Raw genomic sequence first — 12,821 nt, 5'->3', positions numbered from 1 at the left:
GGTTTTATCCCTCTTTTTCCAATACTTATCTTCAGGGCACCACCGGGTGGTCGGCTAAGGGGTGTGGGAGTCCTGACCTGCACCAGTCGCCCCAACCACCACCAATTTCTCAACAGGACTGCCAGTCGTGGTTCGGCGAAACTCCCCCGTCACTCTATTGTTTACTTTACTTTTATGTGTTTACAGGTACTGGAGTGTGGGTCCCCTCCACCAACTATCTGCCTGACACTTGAACTTGATTGTTTTGTTGTTTATTTTTCTGTGTTGTCCTTAGTTTAGTACTTGTAAGCGCTTGCATACCGCTTCATAACACCGTATGCGGGGACATTGAAGGCCTAGCTTCATTTATATAAATTGTAGAGCCGTTTATTCAAAAAAATTAGATTCATGCGAGAGCTCCGAAGGGGTGACCATAAGTCACCTATACCGGGGTGGGACAGGGTGGGTGTACCTTCAATGCTCTTAATCTTAAGTCACATTTGTTAAAAGCATCTCTCCAGGTTTTACCCTCAAATATTAAAGCAGTATCCTCTGCGAAACTAACAATGTTACCTGGAATATTCAAATTACAAAAATCATTAATGTAGATTAAAAACAATATTGGTCCAAGCACACTACCTTGTGGAACCCCAAAAGAGATTGATTTGCTATTGTATAATATTGGTAGGTACTGTAGGCAGATACCATAGTAACAATAATAATGTAAAAAATATCTACGATGGATGTGACTTGCGCATGTATTCTATGTACTTCAAATGCATAAAATATCCGACAACAGATAAAAGGCAGTCTACATAAAATGAGGTCTATATAAAATGCGGCCTACATAGAACGCGTTCTGTGGCAGGACAACATCTGCTGAGGCCCTCTAGTATCTTCTGTATAAATAAAAATGTAAATGTTCGTTTGTTCAAAATCTTAAATTTTCGAAAGTTCTTCACCAATTACTTTGAAATTTGTGTGAGGTTAGCAGTGTTCTTATTTATTTCTCCAGTTTTCTCAAACATTCTTGTATTCCCTAACCAATATATTGTTTTTTTCTCTTTACAGTTTACGACCAGTGAACTACACAATATTCAGAAGTGTAAAGTGCGTTGAGTGTGAGTGCACCTCAGTTCGGTGACGTCATTGTGGCGGTAGTGACATTACTTTGTGATAACTTTGGCAGCTCTCAAGGCATCCAAGATGGCGTCCACACGAATTATCTTTCTGGCTACAGCGATAGCGTTGTTTTGCTTTACCACATCTGAGGCTAAGGGTAAGTTTTATTAGATTTATATTTATTTAATTTATTTAGAATTAACGGCACGAGTTCCATTTACATGAAAGGAACAAAGAAAAGAAAACTGTTAAGATTATATAAGTAAACAAGACAAAATAATATAATTTGTACAAAGTTAATTAAATAAATGAAGTAGCAAACTAAAACAAAAACCTGTTAACCTGTTTAATTAGTACAACTTTTTACTTATTCAAATATGTATAGCGTATTATCCAAGGTTGATATTTTCAGTTGCGAACTTACCAAATACAAGAGGTCTATAAAATAATATTTCTCTGATGGTTTGTGAATAATGTTTATGTCTCTATTGTTTATATCTCTATTGTGATTTGATTTATATCTACAACCTCTCTCCGTGGCTATAAATGTATTGTTTTGTAAATTTTTCATTTTATATAATCTTTTGTTTGTATAAATTTTTTAATTCATATTCCTTTCTTACAAATTTAATTTACTTATTCCTTATTATGCCGTCTCAGTAGAGGTAAAGTCACAAAGAGGAAATCGAAGAGGGAACTATATAATACTTATGTACAAACTGATTAAATGTAAACTGTCGATTTCCCGAAAATGAATAAATAAATAAATATCTATTCAGAGGCAAATTAAAACCATCAGCTAACATAGCATAAGAGTTATCAAAGGTGTGTAATCTATTTATAATAAAATTGTAGCCTGAGACTGTGCCATTAATATATCAGGGCTATCCAACCTATATAGTTTCTTTATTGAGAACCTCTGATTTTTTTATGCAAAGAGAACCCATATTTTACATTTCCTTCCTAGTTTGCATATATGATTAATGTGATGAATGGTCGGGATTGCATAGTGTTCGTGAATAGTAAATTATGGTAAAAATCGAAGTTATCGGAGCGATGAAAGAATAATTACGAATAGCACGAATCTGACTTTCTCGTTTTTCAATAATTAATATTGTTGCATCTTCAGGGTTTCCTCACAAACTCTCTTATTAAATAAAACTCCTGCTTCAACTTGGACGTTTACTGTGATAGATTGACAATGGGCTCTAATATCTTAATTAAAAGGCGGTTGGACCAATCTGGACACCGACCTTGAAGTTCCCTTCTTATTTTTTATACACTAGGTCTCTACAATATTCGACAGCTTAACGCCATCTATGGGAAGCCTAATAGACTAATCCAGTGCCATCTATGGTTATCCTAATACACTAATGCCAAGTTTCAATCATCATCTCAATTTTATTGAGTTTCAAGAGTGAAAACATTGAGATTGCTTTATTTGTACTAACATTTTTATAAACTTTATAGTTTTTATAATCAATTTATTTCTTCCCTTCTTCTGGTGGCCTCCCCTATCATTAGGGCAATCTTATCTCTGCGAAACTGAATTCATACCAGTCACGCCTCCGTGGTTGAATGGTTATTGAATGGTTTTCCCTGGTTATGAATCCGGGGATTGCGGTTTCAATCTCAGCGCTCACAAGCAGATTTTATTTGATTACATTTGTGTTATTTCACAATTGATACATTTATAATAATAATACATATACTATAGTACATTTGCGGCATATTTCAGAGTAGCTAATACTTTCAATATCGCTTTTGTTAAAGACTGAAAGAGAAATTACTTTATCCGTGCTTAAAAATCTCTTCTAATTATTAGTAATCCGGTTGAAGATTTCCTGATACACTTTTAATAAATTTCTAATATAACGGAACACGTTTTCATGCCCTTCTGCATTTTTATGCATTGAACAAAGGATAACAAATAATTATAACAATAATTACTCGCCTGAAATATCCATACAAAGTGAAAATATCTCCCGAGTAAAAATAAATGCCGCCAACGGGAATTGAACCCGTACCTTCTGATGTCCGGTCAGGTGCTCTGAACCACTGAGCTATGTTGTCTTATTTCCAACCCGCCAAATAATTCAATATGTACTAGTACCTCAATCAACAATTACTGCTTATTATATTTTTTCACCTGTAAACAACCAACTTTATTTTTGTAGGAAAGGCTTTGTTAGTACTAAATTTCCCACTAGATGGCGTCGAGACATATTATATCTACATTTGTTGGTGAAATATTTTGACTTGTCAAATATTATTATTTTTTTTACGATAATCTTTATAAGACAAGGTTTTTTTATGCGTAGCACAAAGGATAACAAATAATTAGTTTCAGGCGACTAATTATTGCTTGTAATTATTTGTTATCCTTTGTGCATAAAAACATGTTAAAAATTAAGAAAGTCTTGAAAAATATCGCTTAGCACCAATTTTTCGTTCAATTCTAATTATAACCTCCAAATGATTCCAAAATGTCTACGTGAACTTTGAATAACTTTTGTATATCTTACTCTGTTAAACAAAGAACAAATAATATGTCGAAACCTGACTCGCCTGACTCACTATGCGTGGGTTACGGGTTCCATCCCAGAGGTCACGACTAACCCACCGCCCACTAAAGATGTCCACACGCTGTTTTAGTACCTACCTACATATTACTACTAACCCATCTACTTATATGAGTGTGAACTTCCAGAAACTTTAACTAAATACAACGCTAAATGTTTTAAGGGTAAACATAACGTTATAATCTACGTCTTCATACGTAGCTTTAATTTAATTATTTGGTTAAAATACATTTTTGCAAGTTATGCTTTAAAATATTGAGGCGTCATAAAAGCGTATTTTAATAAAATTAATCAATTAACGCCATCTATGAACATGTAGCATATAACGAGAGTCGCGTTTAACCTTAAATCATAACTTGAAAACAGTATATTATCATTTAATAATCGAATTAACGCCTTGTTATAACGTTACGTTTACCCTTAAAAATACGTTTATTTTTCTTTCTCTTTCCTCGTCTTCTGGTGCCCTTCCTTAATGGTGGCTATTATCAAATATCGGATCAATCTTAACTTCTCTACTTTGTCATTGGTTTTGTGGGAATATTAAAAATCATTTACAATCGCAAATTATTCTAACAAGGATAATGTTAGAAAGCTTACATGTTCTCCGGAGACCCACTGGCATTCTACTAGTTAATCAATACTTTCAGCTTTACAAATACTATATTTATACATACAAGGAGTTAAGGTACGTACTCGACTTACTTTAACCAGTGATTTCTGACATTATTTGGAGCAAAAAATTTAAATAAAATTTTGGTATCCGGTGACGTTTTTAAAACCTTTTTTGTTTTTCAAAACCAATTACATATAATTTTTTTTCACGTGTCGTCAATGAGAAAACAGACTAGTAAATGACCAAACCCTCACCCTGTTCCTAACTGTTCAATACCAACTATTTTTCTTGTTTATAAACATCATTTCATTCACTTTTTTTAATGTATATGTAATGTATATTTAGTTATAAAATTTTACATCTTATACCTAATATATTATTTTCTAGGACTACTATAATATTATTTACTGCTTAAATACTAAAATTTGGACTTCACAACATTGAGACATAATCCACGAAAAACTGCAAGACTTTTAGCTTACTTAACAATTACCGGGAGTTCATTGAACATTTTAAAACCTTTTTAATAAATATTTTTTGTGTTCCCGATAAATGTGTTTTAGGAAGCCTAAAATCGTTGCAGTTTCTCGTAGGATATAAATGAACTGTACTATTAATTCTAACATTCTTTGACATATAGTCAGGTAACATTTTATTTTTTAACTTATAAATAAACACTAAGGTATTATAAACTAATCGTTGCCACACACTTAAAAGATTGAGTTGACGTTGCATGGTTTTTATTCTGGTGTACCTGCTACAACACAGTATTGACCTCATGCCTCTGTTCTGGATTACTTTCTTTCTCTTCATTTGGGTTTTGTTACTTAGAAATATTACACTTGTACAATAATTCAGATGGGATGCTACAGTGGTATTGTAGACCAATATCCTTGTTTTGATGTCAAATTTTTCCTTTATCCTACTTAAGAAATTAACCTTTTTCGCAATTTTTTAAATTTAAAATTTCAAAGTTAGTGTTAAATTTTAACTTGTCATCGATTATGATTCCCAAGTATTTAATTTATTTTACTTCTTCAATATTTTGATTGTCTATATTTAGGATAGTATGTACTTTTAGTTTTTCACTGGTTAGAGTACCTAATTCAATCCTGTATATATTATCTGTATGATTTATATACCAATTTAAAAGCTTTGAACTCTCGATGATGTTTGCAAGTTCAAGCATCCATGAATTACACTTCACGCCAGTTGCATCATCATAACGATGGCATTGTCCAAGTGATATTATAAAGTTGATCGTCCGCGCTTCGAACACCGACCTTGGCTGCTGCGACTGACGACCGGTTGGTAACATTACCAGCACCAGCTACTACTTGGCCACGGGTTCGACCGCGGCTCCCACATGCAATATAAAATTGTTGTCGAGCGGGGTATAGTTATAGTATTAAGTGAAGCCAATTAAAAAGTCTGGTAAAAACCGAAAGAAATAACTGAAGACACCTACTAGTAGTTCTGTGAACAGTAAACCTAGCGTTAAAAAAATAGAGCAATGCCAATAACACTTAACCGAAGATCTTGGAATACAATTTGACCGGTCGGTGACTGAGTTGACATCGCGTTTGGGTCCCACCCAGGCGTAGTGTGTTCAATTCCTCGGCTGGCTAAGTCCTCCATCACAACACAAGCAACATTTTCCGCTTATTGTGGTGGTAGTAGCAGATTTTCAAATATTGTCAGGTTATTCGTGACCCTGGAATGTTTGTCAAACTTAAAAAAAAAAAAAAAAACGATGATATTTATACATGAAATAATAAATAACCTATTACCAATATATTTTTTGAAGAATATTATACACAACAAGGCCGTCCTCAAACATTATGCAAGAACGTGTAACGTAATTAGGCCATCAAAAAAGGACAAAGCTAATACACAAAATAGTTTACTGTACAAAAGAATACAAGTAACTTCTATGCAAATAAAAATTGTTTTCTCTTATTTTCTTTAAAAACCAAAATTTTCAAAAAATAGGACGATTTCACATTTGTAAAAATAATTTTAAATAAACTATTAACTGTCGTGCGCCAATGCAAAATTTTCGCAGTCCGCCAGTTGATCCTATTTTAGTAATAACTTACTTGTTTTTTTTTGCAAAATAATATTTTTGTAAATTGTATCATCTTACCAGAGTCTTTTTTATATATTTCTTTATAAAAAAATTTATATTTTTTTAATCTACCATAATGTGACAGTTCCTAATTATCGCGCATAATAATTCCAACACAAGTCAATCATATATCACAAGTATTTTTCCCAGAATTGTTACTTATACTAAGCGACATTATGTTTTTTATCGTTTAAATCATCTACTGTGGCGCACGACAGGTTAAAACGTCCACAATCTTGATATCAGAACCAGAACGTATTAAACAAATTTACAGACAAGTTAAAACAGGACTGCGCTATGTTCATTCAATTCGTATCGTCTGTCAAAGTTAGATGTTGTAGGATATGATAAAAATATAATCATCCAAGAAGATAATATTAAAAAACCTGAAGTTGAACTAATTAACGCCCTACCGTCATGTCATTTATCCACAGTACACAGTACCTATCTTTTCGACTATTGTACTTAGATTGAAAATATTTGAAAATAGAAACAAATAAAATTGAAAAATGGACTTCTTTTGTTTTGAGCAGGAAGAAAGAAAAGGATTGATTGTATGGACAAAGATAATATAATTAACTCTCACTAAAAGAGATAAAAACACAAAATTAAAAGGTAACAGTTGCAACTGGAAAGCGAACCCATATCCTTTGTCTTACCTGGGCAACACTTTACCTACATATTTAGCTAATGAGAACTGATTATCTTTATTTCAATTTAATCACTACCAATATAATCCTCAATTGATTGCCATTATTTTTTGCTACTATCTTTTGGTATAATGGCAAAGTTCTGCACATGTTATTATATTCTTCAAAAATATTAAATCTCAATTTACTTTTTAAAATATATTCTTATTTCTAGAGGATTGTGTCAGAAGTCAGAACCTTGACATTTGGCGATAAGTCATCTCTGCCGACCTTTCCAAAGCATGATGCATATTTAAAACATTCTGCTTTTTTAAAACTTCAAATAAAGTGATGCGGATTATTTACCTAATTTACGAGCTTCACCATCCTCTTGATAGCTTATCCATAGGATAACGCATATTTTCGATTGACGATTAATTATTAAGTTCGAGTTTACTATTAGGTACTCGTTCCTTTAAATAGTGGCTATATATTGGATAAGTATCTAGCTATTGCGAGCATTTATTTGTTTATATATTAATAAACGTTATCGTACGGATAAGCTATCAAGAGGATGGTGAAATACAGGGTTTTCCAATAAGAGGTGTTATTTTGAATAGCCCGCTATTTCAGTAGATGTTACTTTTGAAGCTGTCATTTTTTGACATTTGACAAGTAAAAACTACGCCATTAATAAAAATGGAACAATACACGCTTCAACAACGCATTGAAATTATTAAAATTCACTTGAGTGAATCAAATGCAAATCATCTTGAGTGATGAGGCCCATTTCCACCTCGGTGGCTTCGTCAACAAGCAAAATTGTCACATCTGGGGCTCGGAAAACCCAAGAGTTATTGTTAAAAAGCTTCTCTATCCTCAACGTGTGACTGTTTGGTACGGTTTATGGTCCGGCGAAGTCATTGGACCTTACTTTTTCGAAAATAAGGCTGGAGCAACAGTTACTGTGAATGGATTACGCTATCGAGAGATGATTAATGATTTTTTATGTCCGAAATCGGATGGTATTAATTTGGACAACGTTTACTTTCAAAAAGACGGCGCTACGTGCCACACAAGCAACGAAACTATTGATCTTTTACGATTGAATATCAAAATAACACCCCTTATTGGAAAACCCTGTACTTACTAAGTTTGATTAATTTATAGGTTTCACTAAATCAACGCGTGGTAAATACACAAACCCGAATAACCAAACAAATAAAAAAATAATAATAATCAAGTCGCATGAAATAAATAATATACTTGTTGATTATAAAAATATAAATATTTGGTCATCGTCGTAATTAAAATAGAATCATCTCGAATGACATCATTTCTTTTCCCATCTGCCTTCAAATTAGATTGATCAATGTTTCTTACATTAGCTATAATATACCTGATCATTTACAATTAATGTGTAATATTGAATCCATCTAAATCTAAATCTAAACTAACAATGGACAATATATCAGCACTTATATTTGCAGCGTCTATGTTATGAATAAAGAAAAAAATCATGACGTATATTTTTTTCATTCATTGTCAATTTCACGTTCCGGTGACATACTAAAATACAAATGATTCTTGACCGCATTAAATTCGCTAATATCTTCAAAATATATTGTATATTACATAGATGAATTGTTGGATCGATGTATTAACGTTTCAGGGTCGTATTAAAAATCTTTGTTTGATCTGGAAACATAGGAAAATGTCTGAAACTATTCAAATAAAACGTTTCCTCTTTTATATCGATATATTTCGTATACTATCACAGTTAAAAATTTGTTTTAAATTGTCCCTGAGAAGGTGAGATTATGGGAAGAATGGGAAGGCGAATGAGATATGAAAGTGGAAGGTTTGGAAATTTCCTGTCTTGTCATATCTGGTCGATAAACAAATTTACAACAATTACTTACGATAGGTGATTCTAATACAAGTAAGCAGGTACCTACCTACCTACTGTTGGTAGATTGAAAAGAACGATTAAGTGGTTTGGGCATGTAGAGTGAATGAACGAAGAAAGGAGTGTAAAGAGAATATATGACGCTAATGTGCATGGTAGAATAAGTCAAATACGCCCGAGGAAGACATGGCACGATCAAGTAGTGAACCAAATATTAAGAATATAGTCAGAATAACAGAAGTATGAATACGATAATAATTTTTTTTATCTTTTTGTAACAAATAGAGATAATGATATCCTCTCCGGGATCTCCCGTGCTGAGGATTTCGTTTACATATTATTAAAAACTTGTAGTTTGGATATTATAAAGTAATAAAAATTAAATTAAATAGTGTATTTTTCTGAAATAATTACAAATATATAATATGGTGTTTATTTGTTCAGTTGTGTGGTTTCGGTTCCAGTCTGTAATCTTTTGTGATTTGAATGTTATAATATTGTTGCGAATTTTGAATGAGAGTGGGATTTTGTTTTGAATGGAGAAATTTGGGTGTGCCAATATCGAGTTGTTTGGCGGTCCATCCTCTCTGCCTACCCTTGCGGAGAAATGAAAGCCTACGATAGCCATATGGTAGCTTTACTCAAAATGGAAATTAATATGTGGCGAAAAGAAATGGGGGAAGATAGATAAATAAATACTTTAAAGTAAGTACCCAGCTAATTGATTTAGATGCATTCTCCTCCGTGGCGATACTGAGAGTATTGTGCACTCAAGAACGAAATTCAATTTTTACATTACACAATTTTTTAACGATTATTCACTCCTACCATACCAAAAGCGAATCACTTTCAAATTTCAATACATTTTACCAGCGGAGCATTTCATCCCACTCTAATGCACTAAATAACCTATATAACTATCTCTCTTCATCTCAATACGGTTCAACTACAGCATCACACTACAAGAAGTCTCAAGTGATTTATTGATACAGTTTCATATTAGGGACATAGACTTGATGCGGTTTTATGGTGCTGGAATTTCGATATCACGATTTTTTGTGTGTATGACATTTATCTTAAAGAGATTGGCCTAGTTGTGGTTGATATTTTGTAAGTGGAACTGAAACTAGACTAATGGAGGGCAATATTAGAAGCATAAAATGGCTGCAAATACAAGTTTAAATTTAAATATTTTATATTTAAAAATACATAATAAATTTAGTGTGTTATGCAAGAAGCAAAAAAGGTTGATATAATTCATAATATTATGTAGAAAAGAGATTGTACGCATTTGAAATGGCGTAAGACTTTTTTCAGGTACGTAATTCAGTCTGTCACTGTATCAGCATTATTAAGGCGATGCACTACGTAGTAATGCAAAATCATGTGTTCTTAGTTTGAAAATTTGGTCGCCTAGAAATGTTTCAGATGCTTTAATTAAATACTGCGAGTAGAATACATCTTGGCCTTTGAAATAATCGAGTGTTTTTTAGATAAGTCTTTTTATAAGCCCAGAAAAAAAAATGTATTAGGCCTATGAAAACTGCTTTAAAGTTCAAAATCTCCTACTTACGAACCTATTTTCGGTTATGGTTTTATTGTATAGTGTGGAAAATTATGCTATTTATAAAGTGATCGTAAAACATTAAAATATTTATGCCTGAACATCCACAAAATAAAATAAAAGGCACTTTTTGGACATGTTTTTTTCTTGCATAAATCAAAACAGGTGGATGGTGTTAAGCGGGAATTTAAGCCTTATCGCCATCTACTTAAGGTGTGTTGTTGATAGCGGCTCGATTCAAAATATTACATGACGTAGTGCATCGCCTTAAATGATTTGTACGAATACACAGCTAAGAATGACAGCCTCCATCATCATTGATCATGCAATATTTTAGGCTTATAATCATGGGAATAGGAGCATTTAACATATTACGCGAAATGTAAATAAGAGCAAAGGATGTCATAGTCCCACAGGTTCCGGGCAGTTGCAACTATTATGCAGCATTAACATAAAACCAAAAAAAACACAATAGTCTGCAGATTCATAACCGACACAACAAAAAAATAACAGCAAAAAATCGTGCACTCAAACCGGCATTAATTTTCTCTAACTAATGACATAAGTAATGGTTAATTGGTACTTAGGATATGATAAATTGCTTTTTGGCGAGCTACTTAGACATAAAAAATCAGGTCGTTATCTCAACTTATAAAGGAAAGGTCGATTCACACCATCTGTCTCCGGTGAACCGCTTTACCTACATTAAGAGCCAAGGAGTTTATATTAGGTATCATTCGGAAGTCTGTATCCAATCTACTACCGGCTAACTGTTGTAGACATGATAATTGCGTTTAAATACTACAGAGTCTGTTTGGCCATTAAGCAACCCGGCCCTCTTTTATGGTGTTTTTAAAATTTAAGATTTTGGGTCCAATTACGAGAGATGTGAAGACTGATAGAAAGGTAAATGCATCTAATATCCCCTAATGTATGGCAGTGAGGCATGGAACTGGCAAAGGAAGGGTGAAAGTAGACTAAATGATGTATGGCAGTGAGGCATGGAACTGGCAAAGGAAGGGTGAAAGTAGACTAAATGATGTATGGCAGTGAGGCATGGAACTGGCAAAGGAAGGGTGAAAGTAGACTAAATGATGTATGGCAGGAGGCATGGAACTGGCAGAGGAAGGGTGAAAGTAGACTAAATGATGTATGGCAGTGAGGCATGGAACTGGCAGAGGAAGGGTGAAAGTAGACTAAATGATGTATGGCAGTGAGGCATGGAACTGGCAGAGGAAGGGTGAAAGAAGACTAAATGATGTATGGCAGTGAGGCATGGAACTGGCAGAGGAAGAATGAAATTAGACTGAATGATGTATGGCAGTGAGGCATGAAACTGGCAGAGGAAGGATGAAAGTAGACTGAATGATGTATGGCAGTGAGGCATGAAACTGGCAGAGGAAGGATGAAATTAGACTGAATGATGTATGGCAGTGAGGCATGGAACTGGCAAAGGAAGGATGAAAGTAGACTAAATGATGTATGGCAGTGAGGCATGGAACTGGCAGAGGAAGGATGAAAGTAGACTGAATGATGTATGGCAGTGAGGTATGGAACTGGCAGAAGAAGGATGAAAGTAGACTGAATGATGTATGGCAGTGAGGTATGGAACTGGCAGAGGAAGGATTAAAGAAGGCTGAATGCTGTATGGCAGTCAGGCATGGAACTGGCAGAGGAAGGATGAAAGTAGACTGAATGATATAGAAATGAGATCCCTGAGGAGTATGTGTGATAAATCTTGTATAAATGTAAATGGTATAAGTGTAATTCGAGGACTTCTTAGTCGAATTGTGATACAGTTAAAATATGCCCGAAGGAAATAGGGTTAGATTACCTAAGTGGTAGAGTAGAACCCCGGCAAGACTAAGGTGCTGGGTTCACTTCCTAGATGCGAACAATCTTTTTCTGATTTTTCTGTTTCAAATTTTCGTTTGAGAATCTCTAATATTTTCTTCACTGATTAAATTATAAAAAAGTGCAGTTTTAATACAATACATTAATTAACATCGAAAGAAAGTGGTTTATTAGTGATATATTTTATAATTTCCGCGCTCTTTACACTTGGACAATGTACATAGGAAACATCCAAGTCACACCAATAGGCCATTAATCCGTATTATCATTAAAACTAGAATTATCGTCTCATAAAACTAATTGCAGATACAATCTAGACATAATATAACGAATAGAAAATTAGTAATTAGGTTATCTCTTCATTATTAGCGCTGATTGAGCCACTCTATAAAGGCCCGGTGAAGATTTTCTAACTGATGTTTACAGTAAGCGATTATA

The 12,821-nt window shown here is 33.6% G+C and overlaps 1 protein-coding gene across 1 annotated transcript in view; it reads left to right on the top strand.

Annotated features, from left to right (window-relative positions):
• The window catches only part of qsm (Zona pelucida superfamily protein qsm), a 127,967-nt gene that overhangs the window by 27,493 nt on the left and 87,653 nt on the right, over positions 1-12,821 (top strand). The window contains exon 2 of the mRNA XM_089648379.1: positions 1,051-1,258. Within this exon, the coding sequence (XP_089504505.1) occupies positions 1,186-1,258 (73 nt within the window). The 5' untranslated portion in view covers positions 1,051-1,185. The remainder of the gene's footprint in view (positions 1-1,050; positions 1,259-12,821) is intronic.

Source organism: Hesperophylax consimilis, chromosome 27 (assembly GCF_061612785.1).
Source record: "Hesperophylax consimilis isolate HC1 chromosome 27, BYU_Hcon_1.0, whole genome shotgun sequence".
In the NCBI taxonomy this organism is placed as follows: Eukaryota; Metazoa; Arthropoda; class Insecta; order Trichoptera; family Limnephilidae; genus Hesperophylax; species Hesperophylax consimilis.
The sequence above is the reverse complement of the archived record's forward strand: the minus strand, read 5'-3'. Positions and strand labels throughout refer to the sequence as shown.